Source organism: Apiospora phragmitis, assembly GCF_038363925.1.
Source record: "Apiospora phragmitis strain CBS 135458 chromosome Unknown utg000010l:1.0-9815664.0:1.0-9183399.0, whole genome shotgun sequence".
In the NCBI taxonomy this organism is placed as follows: Eukaryota; Fungi; Ascomycota; class Sordariomycetes; order Amphisphaeriales; family Apiosporaceae; genus Apiospora; species Apiospora phragmitis.
Window position 1 is genome coordinate 2,440,182 of NW_027117409.1, and position 24,482 is coordinate 2,464,663.

Consider the following 24,482-nt stretch of genomic DNA (forward strand, 5'->3'; position numbering starts at 1 on the left):
GCCTGAGCGACGCCCTCTTCTACCAGTGGAACCCGGCGTTCGGCTCAGGAACTTGCGATAATCTGAAACCAGATTTGTACGTCTGTGTTGCGGCCGGCGACTCCGCTTCGTCGCCTCCGAGCACAACGACTGGATCCGCCACTTCATTACCCCCAAGCACGACTACAAAGGCGCCGCCAAGCAGCACCACTGGTCCGGTCATCACAACTCCAACCCCAACCCAAGTAAGTGCACAATTAGCTGTGCGGCTGATAAAACACGACTGACACTTTGATAGGCCGGAATGGTGTCGGGTTGTAGAAGGTTCTACATGGCGCAGTCGGGTGATGGCTGCTGGGCCATCGCCAATTCGGCGGGAATCAACCTCGAGTATGTGATCTTCAACCCCCCGAATCTTGACAAAGCCTCGAGTGTGTATACTAACGAGCCCGCAGCGACTTCTATGCCTGGAATAAAGATGTAGGGACAGACTGCGGTGGCCTATGGCTCGACAAATGGTACTGTATCGGTATTGCTGGGCCTGTAACAAGCATCTCTGTTGGGCCGCCGGTACCGACATCGTAACTGTAATATAGCTAGCTAGTGTCTGTTTCTGCTGTCGGTAATATCTTGACCACATTGCGTTCCGAACACGACATCTATTCGTTTTCAGTCCTCAAAGAACATCAACAGGTTGCTGCATGTCCTCGTAGCCATGAACAATCCAATACCCGCAAAGGAGCTGGTCATTGGCCGCGCCCTCGGTGTATGCGTCTGTGAAGTCGATACTCCTCCACAACACATCAGGCTCCGGGCCGCTCCAGCGATTCCGTGCGATTTCCCCCGCCTTGTCCAGTTGCTTGCGTGTCGCGTAAAACCTCGTAGGCAAAGCGACGCGACAGTCACGGAGCCCAGTAAGACGCACCACCATAGTATCGATACTGTGTAGAACCTCTTCGGTTGCGTCGTACATGTCTTGTCCGCCATACGCATACTTCCATTCCCGCGTGGGTTGGATATCCCGCAACGAGAGGTATAAATAGCGTAGATTTGGCAGTATCTTCGGGAGATAGGAAAGCATGGCAAGCCGGTCGTCGCCCCCTTCCAACCCATCCACGCCGCTGGCCCAGTGGGAGTCGGGGCCAGATGACGAGATGGCTAGAGACCATGTCAATTCCACTTGCCGGATAGCTGCCAATCGGCTCGGCGTCAGAAGCCGTGGAAGGTTGACGACGAGCGCCGCATATTCCATGTGAAAGCGGTTCGTTGCATACAGCACGTCGATACCCTCGACATATGCCGCCCGGCAAGTCAGGAGCCAAGGTAGAACGCCGATGAAGCACTTGCCCGGCATAGGCCCCGGGTAGTACTCGCACATGCCCCCCGGCGGCGGCCACGACAACGGGTCGCGGCAGGCGTCGAGAGCCGGCTCCGGGGCGCGAAAGCCGATGCCCGGCGGGAGCACGTCGAAGCCGATGCTCGGGTCGGCGTGGTGACACACGCAGCTCCACCAGGTCCATTCGCGCGGCCGGGTGGCGTCACGCAGCGAAGGGTGGAACAGCTGCGCGTTGGCATGCCGCTGGGGGCGCGAGGCGACGACGCTGCGGCTGCTGCGACCGCCTTTCCTGAGCGGGTGCTCTAGGCGCAAGTCCAGATGAAGTGTGCGCGCGCCGAAGGCCTCGACGAGAATGCGCCGTCGGATCTCGGGCGGCACGCGCTGGAAGAAAACGCTGTTGGCCGTTACCGCGGGCGCGCAGGGCGCTGCGGTGAGGGGCCGTGGGCGTTCATCCGGCAGAATTGGCGGCGGCGGCGGCGGTAGCGACTCTTCGGAATGCTTGTCTTGCTTGAGTTTCCTAAGTCGTTCACGAATGCGCTCCATGAGGGTGGCAAGCTCAGGGACTCATCAGACGTGAATTTTAGCGCTGGGGGAGAACCTTTAGTGCAGTCTTTGATTGATGGATGAAATGGCTCAGGTCATCTCAGCTCTCTAAAGTTGAGTACGAAGCCCCAATTTATAGCGCTTCGAGGTCCTTAAAGCCCGTGCCTTATAAAATCAATGCCTCACTTGAACAGCCAGAACATAAATCCTCAAATGCCAGGTAGTCGACAATAATCCAATCGATACTTTACACTACTACTTCTAAGTACTGCTTCATACCACGATCCTGTTTACAATCTGGAGGAAAAAAAGAAAAAAAAAGAGAAGGGGAAAAAATAACAACAGGGAGTCGACAAATCTGTGGTGAGGCAAGCCCCAGCTCCACGAACCAGCAGACCACCCGGAGCCGGGCCCTCTCGACGGCCGGAGGTCGGTCACCATGCCTGCTACCATGGCCCTGGCTATTCCAAACAATGTGAGGGCTATATACATGATACAGCAAGTTCAGAATGCAGATGAGGACCAGAAACGGATTGCCAGGACGATGTAAGCAACAAAGGATTACTAACAAGGGGGCCCGATATCTGGAAGGGCATTACGACAGGAGACAACGCTACAAGACAAAGTTCCCGATAGTTGCATCGCTCTGTGGACGTGAAGAGGCCACCCAGGGATCCGAAAATATTGGCAACTTATGCCCATGCCCTCGCAGCATGCGCAAAACGGACAGCGGCGGAGAACCCAACTGTAGGGCGACCCCTACCTACGTTGGAAGCGAAGTACGCCAACAACGCCGGGATCGTGGGGAGGTACGCCAGACTGCTGAGGGACAAAATTTCATCCAGCGAAGACGACAAAAGCGATGGCCTTGATCCGCTTGGGGAAGGCCGATTGCACATTTTCATTATTATCACCATGGCTGGGTTGGAATTAGGAGCTACCCCTATTTGGCCTCGAGGCAGCAACATAGGGTAGCTCGTATATTTCAGGGGTCGCTCGCAGACTTCGATTCTCCATGCATTCGATAGATGTCATCGCAGAAATCACACATCTTTCGCCTCAAGTACGGTACAATCTTGTCTGTTCTGGGAATTGATGCGGAATCGCATATCACACATACTCAGCATCCCCTAGTATAGCCTAGGAACAGCTGGTATAGACTCCCAGGGGTCAGCTACCATTTCTTATACATTAGGAACCGAGGTGGGTAACTTGCATCCTCGTATTGGCCATACTTACTGTATCTGACTGTTTGGACCGGTCCGAATAGGATACATCCCGCTTTCTGAAGTACAGCTCACGCTGAACATACGCGGCACCGGCTGTACAAGTCGTTCGCATCTACTTTGAACTTGTCCGGCATGAATACATGCTACTATCCCAAGAACAAAACAGTAAGCCGGTGATATTCCAGCATGCATTGGTGATGGTTCTGCTCACAACACAGTCTACAGGGCAATACGCATCCCATACAGATGTGGGAGAAACCTTCTCGGTTCGCAGCAGCCGAATTACCGAGGCAGGGATGTCCTATATGCAAGAGTTACATGACCTGGCAATGTACGTGCGTCTGGGCCGCAGGTTGCATGAATCAAGTTGCAGTGCCATCGCCGCTCGTGGTGTAGATCCCTGGCACCGGAGTATCGTGAAGTCGCTATGTAATTACCTATGTAGTTGACTGGCTATCAACTATCCTGGCCGGGGCATGGATAGATCGACGGCGCGGAAAGGCGGAATTGATACCCGCTTCGGGACAGGCTTGAAGATTCCTCCCCAATCACGAGCAAGTAAGCCCCTCGTGATGTAAGATTAGAGATTAGGCATTGAGACCCGTCCTAAGAGCAACGACTGTGCTTCTCGCTCAAAGAACAGCGATATACTGGCGGTTCTGCAGAGTCGAGAAGGCCACCTATAGCCGGCTTATATCCTGCCGCCACCACTCATGCCCGTGATCGGCGTTACACAAGATGAAGATACGCCAAATGCTTCTGCTCGCCCTGCAGGTTACTACTACCTACCAGCGAGACACATGCTTACTTGCCAGCAGGTACGTAAGTGGGTATGCAATCCAGGATTCTCGTAGCACATCCACTTACACAACATACACGGCATATGAGCGATGCCAGTACTGCAGTAGCGCGCTGGGGACAGAGACAAGCAGCTAAGCAGGTTGTGTAATAGGCCGTTCGTTACCAGTCGCCGGCGGGGTCTTGCCAAGCCCCGTCTTTTGTCATGGTCTCTTATCACCTGGGACCAATCTCAGCGCCGGGAACAGCGGTCTCTTTTACCCCATTCGGGATGTTAGCCCGCCCTCTTTTCCACCCTGCATACTTAGATATCTAAACCCTAGGTTAGAGGCGTACTGCAGTTTGTGGCTGCCGTAGTGTCTCCATATGTTCTTTCTTATGCTGGCTCTTTGCCCCTTGAAGAAGTCGCCTTAACCGTTGTCGGAGAAATCTCCGTTCCACGAGCACCCTGCAAGGCTGAGCTAGCATCTCGTAAGGAGGGTGGAGATCCCAAGTCGGTTTTAAGGATCTGATTGCCAAGAACTCTCACGTACCCTGATCAGTAGTTCTCGCGAGGCTACTGGTATTACATGCATACGCGAATGCATGCGTATTCATGCTTATCTCGTCAGCTCTCTGAGATGATTCCATTTGGGAGCGCTGCTAAGACTTGGGTATTGGAGCCACTGTGCGTCTTGAGATTCGAGGTCCTCCCCGTGGCGCCCACAAGGATTTGTGTCACTTACTATGTAGTATGTACTTTAGGTCCAGGGTCCGCAGGGTGCGGCCTCTTTCAATGGTTCGGCCGCAGAACATGATGCAGATCTAACAGGAGAAGATGTGGCAGGAGCGGCTGCACAGAAGGGAACACGCCCTTCTAGAAGGATCCCAGGTGGTCTCTCTCCGCCTCCTAATAAGTGTACTTGGGTATACTCGGCACGGTCCGTTGAAACACCACCTAGCATAATACCAGTTCTTCGGTAGACATGTCGTATTATTCAGGCCTGTCATATCATTCAAGCGGTTCTAGAGGGGTGGGCTTCTTTGTTTAAGCGGCCAGCCCCACGAGACTGTGCCGGCTAGACACCCGTGATACAGGAAGAATTCCCACAAAGTGGCTCCAGATCTTCAAAGCTTTAGAGTGGTTGATCTACAGAGAGAAGGCAATCGCGATGAATGCAATCGTATTATGTGTATATTACCTCCTTCCTTCCTTGCAACTAGTATCGGCGTGTTCGCCGGCCGCCGGATGACAAGTCGTGGGGGAGTCATGATGTTGTTGTTGTTGTTGTTGATATTGATGGTGATGGTGATGACAATGATGATGATGACAAGCCATTATTACCGGCGGCGTTGGCCGTAGACAAGGGTCTGGTGTTCTGCTCAATCCATCCTGGCCAATCAGGAACCGAGTTATATTCATGGCTATACTTATACACGTTCTGGCGGTCAGACCCTATCCTTATGTAATGTCTTGGCAAAAGGGCAGAGTCTGATTGGCCAGAATGTGATGAACGGGACAGAAATAGCATCATCACATAAGCATCCGTCGTGCAGACGTGCAGTAAGCCAAGCTTCTTCCTGCAGATGTCGGTGCTAGTAACTTCCAGGGTCTTAGACTCCCACATAGCCACCTCAGCTCTGCTATTGGCCTGACCACCCCAGAGGTCGCCATCGATACCCGCCAGTGCGGCCACGCCGTTCATTTGGAGATGCATAGGGTCGTGGGCGTTTCTGGAAGGCATCATTGGCGATCGACTTTAGTGCAGTTGATATTCGGGTTTCTGCTAAGACTATATGATAAACTATTGTACTATTATTGCCGGATGTCCGAAGGCATGCAGGTGAATGTTCTTCTCGGTGTCTCAAGGAAATAGGAGTAGTGACTCCCTACCAGACGGTGACCGGTTCCGACGCAGCGCACGAATCAATAGGAAACGATGATCCAGTCCAGAAAATGCATGCATATAAGATCCTAATGTTTATTCGGGTCGTTCGTAACCGTAGCACCAATGATCGAATGGCCTGGGGTATCTGGATTTACATGCTGACCAAGCTGGACCCTGAAGCGATCTTCGGTCATCAGCATGCTAGCTATCGGGTAACGGCCGCGCTTGGCTATGTTGGGCAGTCCGTACCTCCTTATTCATCTAGGCGGGTCATGACCAAGCTTTCTGGATTTGGTAAATGATGTGGCTCTCTTTTGCGCTTCGCTTCATTCGAGGAAGGGGAGAGGGACAGAGAGAAATTGAGAGAGAGATGGATGGGAGAGGGCCCAGCTCCGAGGAGGTACGCGATCTGGGTCATGCAGGTGAGACTCCAGTAGCTCAGCCTGAGTCAACTGTCAGAGCCCGAATGCGGTAAGTCCAAGGCAATATAATCTTTCTGCCATCGACACTATCAAAGTGAGAGCGCCCGCTGGTAGCCTATGGCGATATCCGGTTGCCATTTCTCAATTCTCACTGCAGAAGCAGGATCAGGAGACAGATCCTCACAAGTATACTCAAGTATCTACCTCTTCTTGTCAAACAAGTTCCACCACGCACCCTTGCTCGTCGACTTCACTGATGGCGTGTGCAATCGAGGTCGCAATTGCTTGGGTTTCGATAAGGACATCATCCATCATTCAATTCACATGTAGCTTGAGCCGGTTTGTGGCTAGCGACGGGAATACATGCCGATCACCGGCCCCAGAAGCCTACCGAACGACCGTTAAAAGCTCTAACTGCTAACGTTACCTGCGGAAAAGCAGAAAGCACTCTAGGTAGGGATATGCATTGTATATCATTTCGGGTCTCAGCACGTGATGGTGATGACATTAGTACCTACCTCAAACAGTCGTATTCGGGCAGCATCTTGAAGAGAAGAAGCAAGACATTCAGCAATATCGTCCCTGTCTAACCACCCTGCAAAGCTGCCCTGGCTAGTGGGGAGCTTTAGGGGGGGCCCACCCGGCTTTCAGCTCTCCATCCCATCTGACAGTGAGCAACGATACACTGCCAGCGTTTATTATATAACGGGCAACATTACGGGTTGATTAGTGATGTGTCCGAGCTTCAGTTGGGCATGTCAGCAACTTGCAGTTCCGACGGCCTGGACTTAATTCGGGAACCCTACTTGTGCTGTGGAGACGAGTCGTAATGACAATATCGATACCGTAACTGACCTTGATTTGCACGTCCCATCAGCTGGCCGCGACAGTTCTCTTCTTTGTTGCTTCTACTACTTTACTACCAGTCGGCTTCTGGGGCTTACCGATGCTCTGAATGACCAGAAATAGCAGCAACCGTCCGATCCAGGCGGAGCTCACTTGGCCGTCGTTCGGTATCGCCGTGTTACTTAGTATAGAATGGGTTGGGTTTTAGCCTCCAGCATCTCACTAACACACTCCCAGAGACCTGGGGGGCCGATAACTTCAAAGCGTGCCGTAGTCTGCCCACTAGATGCCCCAACACCTGACAGCAGCCTCGTTTCATGGCAGACATAGCGTAGCTGAGATAGCAATGGGGGTGGCATATCGCCGATTCGCGCTGTTGTTTTATTCGCATCTTGCCAGGCTGTACCGGAAATGCATGGAATTTCTCTCTACGTAGGTATGGTTTGGCTTTTGCTGCTTTCTCTCGGCAATGAACATCCTTTAGTCCAAGTCAGTAAGGAGTATTGGCCGGCAGTTGTTTGCGAAGGATGCCATTGGATATATACAATACCAAAAGCCAATTGACGTCAGAGCGCACGCCTTGCCCGTTGAATAGGGAATATGGCCCGCGGAGTTAGTTACTACTACAACTACACCTACTGGACTTGGCGCCTACCTACATACATGTAGTAGTATTCTGCCCCCGCATACAAAAGGGAAGAAGACTTTTCCCCAAAAGTCCTGATCGTTCCAATAGACGCAGGATCCTGGATGGAAAAAAAAGCCCATGATGAAAAGCCCTATCGATTTCCACCATGTGAATGTTGGCGAGGCCACGGACGACGCATGCATATTCCTAGCAGTAGCCCCAGCAGATGGAGAATAGAGCCGCTGGAATCTGGATGGGGCCCGTCCAGAACCCCGCCCCCGAACCAAAGTAGGTTCCGTTGCTAGTCTAGCCTCTTCGGTCTTCCTCTGCTGCCAACATCTCTACAGAATCTCTACACTACTGACTACGCTTTTGTAGCAGGGACCCTAAATCGCACCTCGCCAGTCCCCGTGAGGCTTAGGTCATTAGACGCTGCAGCGAAAATGGAGGTTGCCCACGGATCATGTACGTATTTGACGGCTCTGCCATTCCGATCAGCAAATTCTGCCTGGTACTCCTCGGTACTTCTCGCTTCCAACTGCAGAACCACTTCCCTCCCCAGCAGCAGTCGAGCAGCAGGGGTCGTCTCCATGTCATTGGAAGCATCTAAGTCTGCATTTGATGTACTGCTAGTACACATTCGCTAGCATGAATGTAGGTATGTATGTATGTAAGATGTCTAATAAAGGGCGAGTGAGAGGCACGGCATGGCACGGCATGGCTTGACCTCGACCTCGACCGCGACCTCGAAGAACCAGAAGAAGAAGAAATGACATAAAGCCAACCTTGAATTTGGCTTTTCGAGTCGCTTCGCAAACGCGTTCGAAAGAGATATAATCTGTCAAAAGTCACCCGGATTCCCTGCCCCACCATTACACCCTTGCCACTCCAGCTTCTCTCATAACCATCCTTCACAAGTCATCAAGTAATAAGCATCCGTCATCCCAACTTGCCAAACTTCTCTCTCTCTACTTGCTGCCCGGGGCCTCCAAGATCAGGAACTTCTTCCTCATCACTCATATCAACCAACAAACCAACAAACCAACCTACAACCTTCCCCTGTTGTGTTAATAGTCTTTCGTCATGGAAGAGATCGATCATCTTCTTGACCTCCCCTCCCCCTCGAATTCGTTACTGTTCACGTATCACGACCACGAAGCATATATGGACTCGTCTACGACAGCCTCGACAAGTCCAAGTGATACGCCGGTATGGGCAACAAGCACCAGCTCTGCACAGTCTTTACCTAACCAGAGGCAGTACGATCACACTTCTTATAACGGAACATATGCCAATTTTGAGGACCACACCGACGACTCTGGCGATATCATCAAGGGGACGTGGCCCATCCAGCAAACGCCAAGCCGGCAGCCAAGCGGAAAAGAGAGAACCGATATAAGAACGCGCCGCCCTCGGTGCTATCGGTAAGAGACGATGGCCCCCATCACTGCCCTCTCTTATTATTAGGATCATGCTTGACTAACACGCACAACTTTCCTGGGCTTGTAGCGTCGTAGGGCACAGAACCGTGCCTCGCAAAGAGCCTACCGGGAGAGGAAAGACCAGCGCATTAAGGACCTGGAGGTCCTGCTCAACGAGTCCCAGCAGAAGAACGATGTGCTCAGCCAGGCGTACACGGCGCTGCAGTCTGAGTACATCAAGCTGAAGACGGAGCAGGCCACAGCGGTCCAGTACCACCACCACCACCAAGCCGCCGCCGCCGCCATGGGCTTCGACCCCACCTCCATGGGGGGCAGCATGCCGACAACAACCGACGACATGAACCTGTTTCTATATCATGACGCCACGGTCTACCCCATGTAACTTTTTATTGGTGCTCGGCTTTATCTTTGGTGCATCGGGAAGCGGATGAAAGGCACGACCTGGCGACACGACCTTCTAAACGCGGCTGAAGGGGTTAGCACCAACAAGTGCACAAAAAGAGGTGGTGACCACCAGAAAGGGGGCCAAATTAGACTTACTACGGCGGCGTCGACTCAGTTGCTATTCCTGTCATGGCGGCGTTCTGGGGCGTTATATCAAGGCGTTTTTTTATCTTCCTTCTTTCTCTCTCGACATTTCCCAGCCGACTTCTTACAGTATGATAGCTTTTCTGCAGGGCCGTCATCAATAGCATATCATTGATTTTGAGCAAACGGCTTACACCCATGGTGACGACTTGACGACATCCAATCATGTTTTTGCCTTGCGTTGGGGCTTTTGCTAGCAAATACACACATATCCTGCCATTCAAGGATGCAGAGGCTTGGTCAGATATTGCACAAATATTAGCTAGGGCTTACTTTTGCTGCATATGCAGCATTAATAAAAGATATGTCGTCGGTAGCAGGATCAATCCAGAACATATGAGTTCGGTGATTTGGGGGCTAGAGACTTGGTCTTCCATTGCAACAACGCTCTCATTGCACGGAAGGCGACTGAAAACGACCACGGGTTGTCTCCGCGCCTAATCTTGACTTGTACGCGCACTCACCCAAGGCCGACGAGAGAGGCGCTGAACGCTATACCCTAGCTGCGGCACCGCGCTAAGGATTTGTGCGCGCCGTTGGCAGTAGTACGTATGCGTAGTCATCCTCCTGAAAGGCTGCGGGTGGGTTTACAAGAGTTTGACCAGGTTTCCAGCACCTAAAAAACATGGAGCAGGTTAGCAGGTAGTGCGAGGGTGGTCTTGTGCGACAACCCCCATCCTTCTGTGGGATTCAGCCTCTACCCGAACCGACTACCCAGCTAGAGCTCTAGTCTCCATGTGGATTGGGAAAGGAGAAGCCCGGCGAGGCGACGGCGGTGAATGGGCACCACGTTGGTCGTTGCGTCATGATAGGTACTCCCAGATTAACCTTAAATTTAAACCTAACGCCCATTCTCTTGTCCCTCCCTCTTTTCGTGTGCGTGTCAGTGTCTTCTTCATACTATTTCCGTGGCACGGACTCTGGGGTATTGGTAAGTCGCCTGTAGTAGTCGCTCGCCAGCAAGAAACAGCAAAAACAGGCGCCAATGAGAAGCAAGTTCTGTTTCCAATGTAAGAAACGCCACAGGGCTAGATCAGGCCAGAACAACAGAAGAGACGGGTATGCCTCACATCCGAGCAGAGGCAAACCAAGAAGAGGTGAGGCTTCCGGGTCCGTGATCCGTTTGGTATTTTTGTCCTCGCTCTTTCTCTCTCTTTTTCTCTCTCTGTGCGTGTTTCTGTTTCGGTCTCGGAGAAAACTCGCTGAGGTTGATTGGATGGACGCTGCAAGGGCGGAAGCCCAAGCCCTACGGCGAAAGCCAAATTCCGGATTGGGGAAGCAGACAGGGATGCCGACGGTAAAGTCGACGAACGCCAAACACATGGGAAACTAAGAAACTCCCCGAGGTCTAGATCAATGGTCCAATGGATCTTTTCTTAGCCTGATCCCCCGTATGGGGGGCACACGGAGTGACAGAGGATACCCCGAAATACCTAACCTGAACCGTCCTTTTTTAAGTTTGGGGAGAGGAGCTAAAGAGGAGATGGCCGCTTCGTAGCCCCCGAACAAACGGCTGCCCCGTGCCTGTTCTGATGTTTCCTCCCTCGCTGGCCGCTAGCCGGAAAAGCTTCCCAACTGCTTGAGCCTGCTCCTCCCCCCCAAACATAGAAACTGTACGTTGTACATACATATGCGCATGCAGTCGCACGTGGAGCGAAGGATCGAGCGAGACACAAGGCGAGTGATACGGAGACGCGCGGCTATGGAAGCTGGTGTCTTGGAGTACGGACGCGACGATTGTTTGGCCGCATAGCCGGAAGAACCTCAGGTAGGTTAAGAGTATTTCGAACGACCCTCTGGCTGTTGATGCCTCTTTCTTGGTCTTACTCGGGTCGGGGAGCAAGGGGGAGAAGGAATGACGAGATTTCATCCGTATCCTGCAGTAACTGGGTGGTTGAGATGAGGAGTTAAGTTGGATTCCTAACAGCGCCATTGGTTTTCTTTTGCTCAACCTGCAGTCTGGGCGACGAGACGCCAAGATTTTCAAGATTGCTGACATGAGTTTGTCGCCCTCAGATGATGGACATCGCGAAATCCCATGGGACCGGAAACCGAGCACTGGATGCTCGACTCCGATAGGCGTCTCATGCAAGACGAAATAAGGGCTACATACCTCAATGGAAGAACCCGGGTAAACGAACATCAGACGAAGCGCAGATCTGCATATCTCCTCCCATCGAGAAAAACATATCGGTTTGTGTGCCCGACATATGAAACAACAGGACCCGACTTCAACAGGGGCACCGTGAACATGGCGCACAATCCTCGTCTCCCGATGCCAAATGCATGAGGCGGTCTCGACTGTCCCATTTCGCTCCAGTGTTGGTAGTAAACAAGCATTACTGCCTGGAAAACCGGCATCTGCGCATGACCCGTTGCTGCTGAATCTTCCCACACAATGCAGGTGAGGCGCAGGCCGTACATCAAACTCACATAGCAGGGCGAGACTTGGCTTTTTACGCCACTTGCTTGGCTATGTAACTATATTGCTTAGCCATGCCTCGATGTATGGACTGACTCGGACGTTTGCAGGAGGTTACGTAGTCGTATGGCCAGCCGTGCATTTCCTAGCGACTATCGTGAAGAGAATGCAAGTAGGTCACTGACTGGTAACAACAGTCCTCAGCTTGACGCATTTCCGCGGGAATCGTATCGTGGAAGCATCAATACGCAACAATAACAATAACAATAAAAAAACGAAAGCAGGTTTTCCACCTGACGTCAAGTGGTGCAAGACAGGGTTTCATCGTGGGAATCCAGACGGCAATGCGAGAGAAAACTGACTGAAGGCCACCAAACGTAACGAAAATGCGGACGGTCGGATAACGTGTATATCTGCATCACGGGGGAGGGGTGGTCACGATGCAAACGGTCTATGCCGTTCGCCAGTGCTGCTGGGCACCATCGCTAGCCGCATCGGAACGTCTCGTAGCCAGCTGCTAGGGACTACGAGTATGTTGGTGTTCCCAGAAACAAGAATAAAGAAGGGGCGGTAAAAGTCCCGATGCACGTTCGGCGGCCTCGGCGAACCGGCACACTGTTCCACTAGCTCTTTCAGCAGGTCGCACCAATGAAACTGGCAACTGCAGCCGGAGAGAATGGGGGCCCGGGGTGTGCCTTGGCCGTCCGATCTGTCCCCAAACAGATGGTTGAGCCAAATTCCGCCGGCAAGCCCGGCGCTACCGTTGCGATCGGATGAAGCGGTCTAACCGGGGGAAAGCGACCGACGGTATGAAAAGAAATCGCATGATAGCACGGCGGAGACTGGGCATGACTAGAGCAGTCAAATGGAGAGCGCTTCCCAATTAGGTACGTATCGTACTCTTGGATAGGATCTATCTTCGAGGTAGACATATCATGTAGATATCATGTAGTTCTCTTGCTCTGGAAAAGATGGGCATAGCTGCTATACTGGTCGAGTACCGCAGTCGCCATGGTCACGAAGCATCAAGTGACTGAGGCTGCCTTGCCGCAAGCGTCGTGAGCAGTCGAAATAACGGCTTGTTATACGTGAAGTCGCTGATCTCGAAGATTCTCTAACCCAGTCATATATATGTTGTCCATGTAGATCATGAGGATGGCAGCATTGCAACGGTGTTGAGGTTGAATTTGATGTAGATCTTCGCGATTGCTGACGGGCATGCTTCTCGGCACGGTGTTTCGGAGATATTTAGCACCAATGCGACGATACGGGACGCTGGATACAGCTCAGAAGGCTGAGTCGTGACCTTTTAACATATTGTACATTGAGATATAGACTGATACAATTCCGTGGTGATCCTCAGTGTTGGCTATTTCCTCAGACGTTGGTCTTGGTCTGTATCGAGGCAGCGGCGAGTCCATCCTGGGCTTGGTTAATTCCTTCCGGGAAAGCAATGCGCTTGCTCAGTCCGAGCGATTCCTTGAATCTCTTCTTGGCTTCTTCCATGTCGCCCGTCATGGCGGCAATCTCCCCGAGGTTACAGAGAGCCACAGCACAAGCTTCATCACATTCAGGTGTTCTCTCTTCGCCTGTTACCTTGGTGCTTGTAGCGTGCGCTTGCAGGGCCCATTGCCTAGCATTCTTGAGTAAGGTGGACCTGGAGGGACGTGACTGTCCTGCTGGCGTTGTTTGCAATTCAGCAGGAACGTCAACTGGTTGCTGAGCCAGGGATATGGCCAGGTTGTTCACTGGCATTTGGTTAGCGTTCGTGCCTAGGCGGTAAATGAGATTATTGGCATGTAACTTACTCAGAACAGCAGTATGGCAACTCTTGGGGGGTGATAGAGTGAGTGCCTGTAGATACAGCGGCGCGGCAAGATAATGTTGTGACTTGGACTCGTAGTGGTTTGCCAATGCTGTCATGCAGTCAGTTCCGCCGTCAAGACAATGTACCGTTGCAAGTACTGTTGCTCACCTTCAAGTGCACCGCCAATCTGCTCGGGCGACATCCAGTCTCCTTCACCTTCATGCACGCCTTGGGCCTGCCGCCTTTGCAACTCCTTCAAAACGGTCTCTACAGCCCACACAAGGCGTTCGCCTGCCTGTTCGCCCTTGAGGACATGCTCGTCGACATATAGCTCTCCGAGCTTCACACTGATACCAACGCACTTCCCAAGTACTCGAGTACGTTTGCCCCATAGGTTCTCGGGAGGCACGTCTGCATCAGGAGCAACGGCTTCCGTTGGCGCTCGCGCCGGCACAGGGACTCCGATCAGGTTTCCAGACTTATCAACTTGGCCGTTTCTCACGGCCTCCTCCATTTTGTCGACCCATCTTCTGCAATCTCGCAAGAGAGCTTCAAGCACCTCCGTGGAGTTCTGGAAAGACCCAATCTTTTCCAGCCACGCCGCTAGCTGGATCTTTAGACCCAGAACCTCATCCGAGAAGGGGTCCAAAGCATGTTGTTCGCATTGTTCCAAGGCGATCTTATAATACTTGAGAGCGAGTGTCGGATCGGGCGCGTAGTTGCTGTAATAAAGGGCGCGACGTAGAGTCTTGGCGATGGCGGGAGGAAAGCGAGTAAATTGTTCCGACTGGAAGTAGCTGAAGTAGGTATATATGACATAGACCACAACGGCGCCTATGCAGGTCAAGCTGTCGGATTCACAAAAGTCAGTGTCGTACACCTAGAATTTGTGACTAAAGATGGGAGAACATACAGTACCACAGCTATTACCATTTCTTCAGGGCTTTGGCGGAAGAGTCTACGGAGGCTTTGGCCGCGGAACGCACCCATGAGTGGACGGAGACTGAAGCTTTGGCGCAGAGCGCGAAGCAGCGTCTTGAGCGTCGGGGGCTCCGGCTTCGTCTGGAAATTACTTCCTCTCTCGTCCCCTGATGACTGATAGCGCTTTTGTTGAAGTCGGGCGACTGCGATATGTTCCGCACTCGCCAGCCTCGATGCGACGGGCCGAGGGGTGCAGCCTAGAGATACCTGATGCGTCCATAGCGAATGGGCGCACTGCCATCTTTGAAGGCCTTGGGCCCCTCGGGCAGAGAGGAGTCTGGTGGCAGACATTGCCAATTGGACCGAGTAGCCTCAGCGCGATCTCGACTGGGACAGCAACATGTGTTGTTTCAAGGTAGGGGAGCTGGGCGCAAATGGTGATCACATCTGTTCAACGACTCGATGGCGATGCTAAACCAGAAAGAAAGCTCTATCGGAGGGATGATTCAATAACTAAGGTAGCTCCAGAAGGTTGCTGGCCCGTGCAAAGCCAACCCTCCTCTTCTGACGTAGGCACCACGTACCTGATGAGCTCAAGCATCCTGGTACTGAGCCCCTCGTCTCGATATTATGGAGATGTAACTACATAGTTAATTCATCATTAAAGGACAGTAGAGAAGCACCAGCCGATAGTCATATTATATTGGACTTATTGAGGATGCTATGCAGTGCTATAAATGTACGGTGTACGTTCTCGGTACAGGCGGTGATGAGGAAATAGTAGGGGACTTGGGGACCGACGCCTCGGCCTGCTGCCCCACGAAATAGCTTAAATTCTCCCGTCATCCACTTGCACGTATCCGTCCAAGTTGTGTGTCTGGCATCTGAACCGTCAAGAATCTGGAACATTCGCCCTCGAGGCTCTAGAGAACATACCAAGTCAATAACAAAAGACTCCATAAACATTTCCAAGCGCCTCCATCGTTTCTGCTTTCCTTACTACCAGAAACCCTTCTTATCGACTGGAACTCGGTTAGTGCACACTGCCTGTACCTCCCGTTACATTCTCCGATTCAACCGGGCTTCATTGACGTAACTAGCCTCGGTCTACTTCAATCACAATTATCACCGGCCCATCTTCAACGAATATTGTCAGAAGTCGTCTATCAAAAATGTCTGGAAAGTTTGAGCCCAAGGTCCCTGTCAACTTGAACCCTCCCAAGGATGACCCTATTTCCCTTGAGGATCTAGCCAAGGCAGATGGTTCGTCTCGCTAAGCCCCTGCGAAGTTCATCGCAGAAGCTTGCCAAGTTAACCTACGTGATATGCTAACTACTGGCTGTAGGCAAAGAGGGTCAAAAGTGCTATGTTGCGATCAAGGTAAGCTGAGAGCCACGAGCATCTAATGGCGCCGTATCACATGAGAGCCATGGTTGATGCACCCAAGTGCTCCCGTAACAGCTGCAGCATGACACGCATTGTGTACTAAGGCCCGTTGGACTGATATACGGGATACAGGGCAAGGTCTACGACGTGACGGGTAATAAGGCCTACCAGCCTGGAGGTGCTTATAATGGTAAGTAATACTAGCAATCTTTGAGGGTCTCCAAGAGTCACTCCAATTACGACAACAGCCCTGCGTGCTCGTTCTCTGTTTGGATCGATATCTGTTTGCATTGCTGCAAGTTTGGCTAACGAAAAATCAGTGTTCGCTGGAAAGGACGCCTCTAGAGCTCTCGGCAAGACCTCGACAAAGCCGGAAGACGTAAAGGCTGAGTGGCAAGACTTGGACGACAAGGAGAAGGGGACTTTGAATGACTGGATCACATTCTTCTCCAAGCGATACAATGTTGTCGGTGTCGTTGAGGGGGCTACAAACATGGAGTAGACCGGATGGTGAGTTTCGCTGGGCTGCCAGAGCGAGCGAGGTGCCCAGCACTCGCATATGTATCCTATCAAAGAAGCAGATGTCGCCGTTGTGGTCCGAGTACACTGGTTTCCAGGTTGCTAGTTGATATTATGGTCATATCTTGCTCCAATACATACCCAGAGCCAGAAAAAACGATCCCTCTTAAAGCGAGTAAATAAGGGGGACATATACCTAACCTAGAAGCCTGTTGCGATTTGGATTGCCGACCAATTCATCTACAGATGGCAATGCCCCTTGGGTTGATGCAAACTTCTAGAGCGTACCTCTTTTTGGAGTATCCTTGTACCTCTCGGGTGTTTCTCCAAAGACACATGAAGTATGTATTTACCTATTGGAAATGAATCATGATGTTGTAGGCAATATTGGTTGGCATTGATAGGTTATTAGCAGACCTTTATCTAAATGCCGCTGGTCGTCGACATCTAAGTAAATATAGGTATGAGTAACATAACCTTAACTTGAAAAGAGAGTATCGTCAATGACTAGCCAAGCTGTGTTAGTTCAGTGGTAGAATTCTAGCCTTCCAAGCTAGAGGCGGGGGTTCGATTCCCTCACACAGCAATCTTTTTTTTGAGTTTCGTACAATTGAATTGTTTAATACTTTCTTGCCATGTCTTTTTTTTCGCATATTAATCGAACCTGAGGCATGTGTCTCTTGTGGAGGACTTGAAAACTATACGCGGATATACTTGGGGAGGAATGGACGTGTATAGTTGGGCTAACACGCATTGATTTACAGTGTTACGGTACTCCGAAGTAAATAGGATGAACTCTCCACAAAGACGAGACTCAGGATATATCTCGTGCTGTAATGACATGTGGCTTATTAGACCAATGGACGACGCATCAGATCAAGGAATGGTTAGAGCCAGCCTATTCCTCCGAACCAGCGAGCACTGCAAGTAGAACACTAGGGACTCAGATAGCTCAAGATTTCCTTCTAAAGATGCTGTTCTTCCACAGAGTTGCCTGGAAGAACATATCGGGCTATACCCATTGGGAGCATTCGACCCGTCCCCAATGCTATCGAGGTCCAGAGCATACATAGTTGTACCCAGTGTGTAGGCGTTTCCGATGATCCTCTTACGTCCAGACCGGGTTCGGGTATGGCTCAATGTGATTGCTGCCATCCACCCAGATCTTCAAGACCATAGCATTCTTCTTCTTGGGCAACTTAGCCCCGCCCAGCAGATCATAGACAGATAAAGCTCAGATGCTTCGGAAATAGCTGTGGCTAGAGCGCAAGTACAGATTATCTTGCACCCGCGCTTCTTCTAGCCCGCCGTCATTTTCCGGTGTTGGGCGGCGGGGGCTTGGTGAGGCCCTTGGCCCTCAAAAGCCGCTGCTGTGGTTATGCACCAAAGCGGTGGCGAATTATGTAGTAAGCGTAACTACCGCTTGGTAAAGGGTTGGACAGCGATTCTGAAATTATCAGTATCGAAGGCCCATGAGGGGATACAGCCAGAGCATAACGCCGACAACGGAAAATACAGCCATTGTGGGGCTGGGGTCGGGATTGGGTCCCGCGGACCAACAACCTCTTGCACTTACTTACATAGAGATTGGACCAACGGCATAATATCCCCAGTTGATCGACTGATTCCATGTTCAAATCCTAGCCTTGACGCCCAAGCGCCTGGGGGAAGGGGACGTGTGAAGCCCGTTCCGTCAGTATCGAGAGGGCCTTGGAAAGATAAATATGCCAGGGGTGAACCACTGACATGCAGAGATGTCCCACAAAAGCTCGGATCCGGCCGGACGCAGAGCCCGAATAAGGATAAATGCATGCAAGGCTTCCCGTGGTCAGGTAGTATTATTTGATGGCCCCCGGTGGATGACCGCCAACAAACGTGATTCAGACTATTACCACATGCTATGCGCGACTTTATAGCCGTTTTTTGGTAATGTAATGAGTCGCTGCACTCACTAACGAAATTCCAAATGTAGGAACCATGCCGGGCTACGGTAATCGAACGATGTCGATCCGTTGGTTCTAGTTAGTATGTATACTTAAGCTTCCTGGAAAACCAGATTGTACTTCGCCGAGCCTACTAACCTCACTGGCGGTTCTTTGTTTGCGTTTTGTGGTGGTCTGCTTCGCAGTCGTCGCCTCACTAGTCGTGATGAACCAAAAACGTCACCGACTCACAACCAAGAGTGCCTGCCTATTTACGCGCAGTCGGTCGATGGCTAACAACCTCACCATGCCGCGCAATACCAGTCTCATCAAGGCAGCCAGACTGGCGGCAGCAGCAGCTTTCGTCCTGGGAGGCTGCCTGCCCGCGACTGCTGCTGCCGAGAAGGGCAATGACTACTGGGTCCGACTGCACAAGTCATCGCCCATCGCGGGCCGTGACGTGGCTTCTCCTTCGACATTCGCGAAGAGGGCGGCGTTGGACTTCGCCATCCCGATGACGGTGCGCTACGAGTTTGACAACGTTGACTTCTTCCACGGGCTGTCCGTCACGCTGGCCAGCGCCACGGACCTCGGCGCGCTGAAGGACATGCCGGACGTGGCCGAGGTGCTCCCGTGCAGACGGTCAAGCGCCCCGACGCGCAGCTGCCCGAGTTCCGCAACCCCTTCCCAGGCGGCAAGGCGCCCTCGAACAGCAGCGAGAGAGACGACAACGAGCCGCGGCCCTGGTGGACGAACCTGTCCCTCAAGGCGGTCTCGTCCAAGACATCCGAGCCTGACAAGACGGAGGAAACCCGGTTGACTTCAACATCCCCCATCGCATGACGGGTGTGGACAAGGTCCACGAGGCTGGCATCTATGGCAAGGGTGTCCGGGTCGCCATTATAGACACAGGAGTGGACTGTCTCCATCCAGCTCTGGGTGGTTGTTTCGGCCCAGGCTGCAAGGTTGCCTTCGGCTACGATCTCGTAGGCGACGACTATGGAGATATCCATGTTCCGGCTCCCAAGCCGGATCCCCTCGCCACGTGTTTCGATGGCTTCCATGGGACTCATATAGCTGGTACGCAATCTCTTGACCAAGTGCGACGTTTGTATTATTGTGCATTGGCTGACGGCGGCGGCAGGCATCGTCGGCATGGAAGTGCCATCGAATTCCTCCTTCCCGGGGCTTGTGGGTGTTGCGCCCGAGGCAAGTATAGGAATGTACCGTGTGTTCGGCTGCGAGGGGAGCGCAAACGACGACATCATAGTGGCCGCGATGCAGCGGGCCGCCGACGACGGTGCCGATCTGATCAGCATGTCGATCGGCGAATACGGTAGCTACGGGGACGGCGCATTTACCATCATCCCTGCTGCCGTGGCTGCGGCAGGGAACTCCGGGTCCTTCCAAAGCTTCGCCACCGAGCTTCCGGGGAATGCCAACGGGGCTCTGGCGATCGCATCGGCGGAAAACGCCGAGTTCCCGGCCTACCCGGTACGCGACTCGAACGGCGAAGAGTTCCGCTACGGGGCTTTGTTCCCCTTCCCAGAAGGCAACTACTCGGTCGCTTGGACCAATGACAATGCCAACTCGACACACGGCTGCAGCCCTTCCGACTACCCGCCTGCGAGCGCCCTAGAAAATGACATCTCTGAATATATCATTGTCGTTCGCCGCGGGCTCTGCTCCCTGACTCAGTGGCAGTCTGCTGCCGCTGCTGCAAACTTCTCGCGGGCACTCTCATACCCAGATTCCAGCCTGGATAACATCTTCGTCGAGGACTTTGGCCTTCCCTCGCCGGCTAAGACGACAGACGGGTCTATCTATGCCTTTGGTTCGACTACAGGCAATACGTTAGAAAAAGCAGCTCGGGCCGGGAAACCGTATACATTGACTGTTGGGCCTCCAAGGGCAGAACTTGTTCCTCAAGTTGGCGGAGGCAAGCCTAATAATTTCAGCAGTGTCGGTAGGTTTCAAAGGTGGACGCAGAGCTTCTGGTATTCCTTCATTAGAAAGAGACCGCTAACCAATATATTGTGACATGCAGGACCAACGTCGGACTTCAAGCTCAAGCCGCAACTGATGGCTCCAGGTGGATCGATTTTGTCCACATGGCCTCTTACCGACAAGAGTCCTGGGTATGGCATGATCAGCGGCACCTCGATGGCGACACCGTACGTGACCGGCATCTACGCCCTAATCAAGTCCAAGTATCCCGACCTCACCCCTCCAGAGATATATGCGCGTTTGCAGACAACGGCGGACCAGGTAGCCATGGCCAACTTTCCCGGGGTTGCGCCTGCTCCGCAACAGGGCGCCGGGCTTGTGCGAGCCGACAGAGCCATACTCCAAGCTTCGACCATAGCAGCAGATGGACGCGAGTTTATCTGCCGTACGATGGAGAGACTGCGACGCGTAACTTCACCATTCGCAACCCCTCTTCGGCCGCCGTCACATACAAGCTGAGCAATCTGCCCACCAACGGCATGGCCTACTGGCCAGAAGGATCAACCCGGCCGAACGGGGCGGGCTTTCAAGGTACGAGGTTCGTCCACTTGACGCCGCTTCCCTTCTCCGCGGAGGTCAACTTCATGGACGGCGACGAAGTGATCGTCGAAGCAGGCGGTTCGCAAACGGTTTCCTTCGAGGTGACACCGCCTAAGGATCAGTCACCGCTTGACATACCGGTATTCTCGGGCTATGTGCAGGCCTCCTCATCACACACCGGGGAGAAGCTGTCGATACCCTACGTCGGACCCGCCTACAACTGCGGCGACTCGCCGGCGCCCGGCACGAGGTTTGCTGATGGAGAATCTAATTTTACTATAGTATTTCAAAAAGATAAAAAAGGTGATATTACAGGAGCTAGTTTTAGATTTATGTTTTTGCTAAAAATTAAGCAAAATCTAAAAAAAAAGTTATAATGAAAATATAAAAATTAGCCTGACGGCCGAAGACCGCAAGGACGCCTGGAACGCGGCCCGCGACATCTTGGCGGCACCGCAGGCCTACGTCGCCTCCGACAAATCGGACATGGGGGACTACCGCATCTTCAGCCTCAACGGGACCGACTACCCGGTGGCGTACTTCTCGACGACGCAGATGTGTCAGTGGTGGCGGTTAGATCTGCTCCCGGCGTCGACAAACTTCACGCCCACCTACTACGGCTATGATCCGGCGGTGCGCTTCGACAACCTGACGGAGCCCGACATGCCCGTCAACGTGGTCTTCGGCGGCGTGCCGATCCTGGGATACCTCTACCAGAGTAATCCGGTGTTGCCGAATTTCTTGATAAACTCCCCTGGGTGCAGCCGGCGGATTATGCGACTAACACGCTGATTCCCTTGTCGAAGGGCTCTTATCGCCTCCTGTTACGGTGGCTCAAATTTGGCCGAGACGTCGACAAGGCAGACGACTGGGAGAGTTGGCTGAGCGGTGTAGTAGATATTCCTGAGGTCCCGTCCGGATACACGTCATGAGCCTGACTACCAAAGTGGCGGGGGCAATTTGCTTGGTGACCTTGAACGGCAGATGAAGATAAAGATCGGATCTGTGCATCCAGTTAGACTGTCCTTCCCAGTCAGCAAACCATTAGCGATGGTGTTAATTCCAAAATAGCCAATCCCTACTGTTAAAGTAACGCTATTTCGACCAAAGACAATATAGTATAATAACTTATCAAATATAGGAAATCACTCGAGCGCGTACTAAGACCTAATCCAATGTCAGAAGAACCAACCATATGGACATACGTACCTATGCAGTGTCATAATCAAATGCCGGGCAACTTATTATCAGGACTGCGTGATGGGCATGCCAGGTAGGGCGGGGCATCTGGGGAATCGCCGCCTATCAAATTGTTGCCGTCACGTCACCGTACGCCCTTTGAAATGTACATGCGTTGCGCCCTTCCATGGCTTGCCACGGTCTTGTATATATAAGTGACAATACCCATGGCTCCGGGAACACCATGCTGCTTACTCTCTTGCCGATTCTTCAAAGCCAATTGACCAACGAATCAATAATCGGTGCACCTATCCCATATTAACAAGCAACATGGCCGAATCAACCGTCGAACTTACAGCACAATGCCTCTGCAAACAGCATACTTTCAAAGCAAACATTGCGCAGTCCTCGCTGCCGATCAAGGCCGTAACATGCCACTGCAACTCGTGCCGACACATGACGGGCGCCATGTACAGCAGCGACGCCCCATGGCCGGCGGATGATGCGGGAGAAGAAGAGGTTCTGAACTCTACGCTCCAGCGCTACGTCTTCTCGGAGCGCATCACGGTGCGGTTCTGCGGGACCTGCTCGAGCCCCATGTTCTGGGAGTGGCCTGGAAAATCCCAAGACAAGATCAGCGTCTTCACGGGCGCTCTGGCCAACCACACCGATCCCGACGTCAAAGACTTGGTGCAGTTCACGGACGCCATGTTCGTGGGCGACACGCTGGCCGGCGGTGCAGCGCCCTGGCTGCGGAAGCCGAACGGCGCGGGCGGGACGAAGACTCGCCTGTGGGTGGGCCAAATGAACGAGAGCGAGGAACTGCCCCACGATTGGCTGCCGCCGACTTCGTTGCCGGGTGCATCCAAGAAATCGAACCTGGACCAAGTCGCCCTGCGTTGCCGCTGCAAGGGCGTGGATCTGGTGCTGCAGCGTTGGAGCCCGGAGCTCGAGAACGAAGGAGAGACTTCAGCGGCATCATGGATCATTGATCCAGACACACATAAAGGCTTGGGAAGTTTTGATGCGTGCGACTCTTGCCGGATAGCATCCGGCGTAGACGTGTTCAACTGGACCTTTGCACTGTTCCGGCAGTTGGGGTTTGCTGGAACGAAGACGACGACGACGGCGGCGACAGAAGGTGGCTTCCCGGCATCTTCCACCGAGCTCACGTCGGCCCTCCTTGCGCAAGAGCGCGACTCGAGGTTCGGCACACTCGCTTGCTACAACAGCTCGCCGGGTGTTTACCGTTACTTTTGCAGCCAGTGCTCGGCATGCGTATTCTACGGGGGCGTTGCCAAACCGCAACTCGCCGACGTGGCTTTGGGGGTGCTGGAAGCTCCCGATGGGGCCCGAGCCGAGGACTTTGTGTCGTGGAATTTTGGAGGTGACATGGTATGGAGAAACGACATCGCTGGAACATGGAGAGAGGGGTTGGTCCAGTCGATTGAATCGGAAGCTGAAGCCTGGAGGGTCGAGCGAGGATATCCCAAGAATTTCTACCGGGTCAGGAAGGAGAAGGAGAAGGAGAAGGAGAAGTCTACTGGTTCGTAGGCACAAGCAGACGCAAAAAACAGCCCATGAGATGCATGATACAACGCAACTACGACTCAACAAGACAATAAAATACCATCATTTTGTCACCATTACCTGACCTGTACTTATTAACATCCATGAGAGACCACCATGTCTCTGTGTGTCAGTAAGAGGTACCTACTGTAGATGTATTGATATTCTACGGGCACGCTATGAGCGCTGGAGCGCAATCCACTGATCGCTTACCCCTCCCCCGCAACTCAGCTCAGGGGGGGTCCCAAGCTCTTGGGAAAGTCTTGGCTCTGTCGCATCGACGGCGCCGATTACGAGTAGAGCCCACTTCCTAATAATAACCTCACCTCTTCATATCTCATTTGTCCTCCCAATAGAACACATCCCCTAATCATTCGCCGCCAGTGAACTTTGGGCCTGGCAACTCATCAGCCAAGAGCGGTTATTAGTATCGCATCACCATCACTCACCCTTGTACCTAATTGCTTACTTGACCGATGCAACGGGGTTGTGAAGTGAAAGTAGTAGTTCCAACAACAACCTGCCCGGAAC

The 24,482-nt window shown here is 52.7% G+C and overlaps 6 protein-coding genes across 6 annotated transcripts; 4 read left to right on the plus strand and 2 right to left on the minus strand.

The window, feature by feature from the left end:
• Positions 1–655: 655 nt before the first annotated feature.
• PG994_010518 (uncharacterized protein) lies at positions 656–1,858 on the minus strand (the record flags this gene model as incomplete). Its single annotated transcript, XM_066861927.1, has 1 exon — positions 656–1,858. The coding sequence occupies one exon, from the start codon at positions 1,856–1,858 to the stop codon at positions 656–658; it is 1,203 nt and encodes a 400-aa protein (XP_066711037.1).
• A 6,874-nt stretch (positions 1,859–8,732) lies between these two features.
• On the plus strand, positions 8,733–9,473 carry PG994_010519 (uncharacterized protein; the record flags this gene model as incomplete). The annotated part of the gene is made up of 2 exons (XM_066861928.1): positions 8,733–9,073; positions 9,167–9,473. 2 exons carry the CDS (start codon positions 8,733–8,735, stop codon positions 9,471–9,473), a joined length of 648 nt encoding a protein of 215 aa, XP_066711038.1.
• A 4,005-nt stretch (positions 9,474–13,478) lies between these two features.
• On the minus strand, positions 13,479–15,180 carry PG994_010520 (uncharacterized protein; the record flags this gene model as incomplete). The annotated part of the gene is made up of 4 exons (XM_066861929.1): positions 13,479–13,849; positions 13,910–14,017; positions 14,077–14,788; positions 14,839–15,180. The coding sequence occupies 4 exons, from the start codon at positions 15,178–15,180 to the stop codon at positions 13,479–13,481; spliced, it is 1,533 nt and encodes a 510-aa protein (XP_066711039.1).
• An 821-nt stretch (positions 15,181–16,001) lies between these two features.
• On the plus strand, positions 16,002–16,717 carry PG994_010521 (uncharacterized protein; the record flags this gene model as incomplete). The annotated part of the gene is made up of 4 exons (XM_066861930.1): positions 16,002–16,092; positions 16,175–16,209; positions 16,348–16,405; positions 16,536–16,717. The coding sequence occupies 4 exons, from the start codon at positions 16,002–16,004 to the stop codon at positions 16,715–16,717; spliced, it is 366 nt and encodes a 121-aa protein (XP_066711040.1).
• Positions 16,718–18,963: 2,246 nt separating this feature from the next.
• On the plus strand, positions 18,964–22,135 carry PG994_010522 (uncharacterized protein; the record flags this gene model as incomplete). Its single annotated transcript, XM_066861931.1, has 7 exons — positions 18,964–19,281; positions 19,514–19,736; positions 19,801–20,622; positions 20,704–20,901; positions 20,970–21,453; positions 21,599–21,929; positions 21,968–22,135. 7 exons carry the CDS (start codon positions 18,964–18,966, stop codon positions 22,133–22,135), a joined length of 2,544 nt encoding a protein of 847 aa, XP_066711041.1.
• Positions 22,136–22,712: 577 nt separating this feature from the next.
• PG994_010523 (uncharacterized protein) lies at positions 22,713–23,936 on the plus strand (the record flags this gene model as incomplete). The annotated part of the gene is made up of 1 exon (XM_066861932.1): positions 22,713–23,936. One exon carries the CDS (start codon positions 22,713–22,715, stop codon positions 23,934–23,936), a length of 1,224 nt encoding a protein of 407 aa, XP_066711042.1.
• Positions 23,937–24,482: the final 546 nt, after the last annotated feature.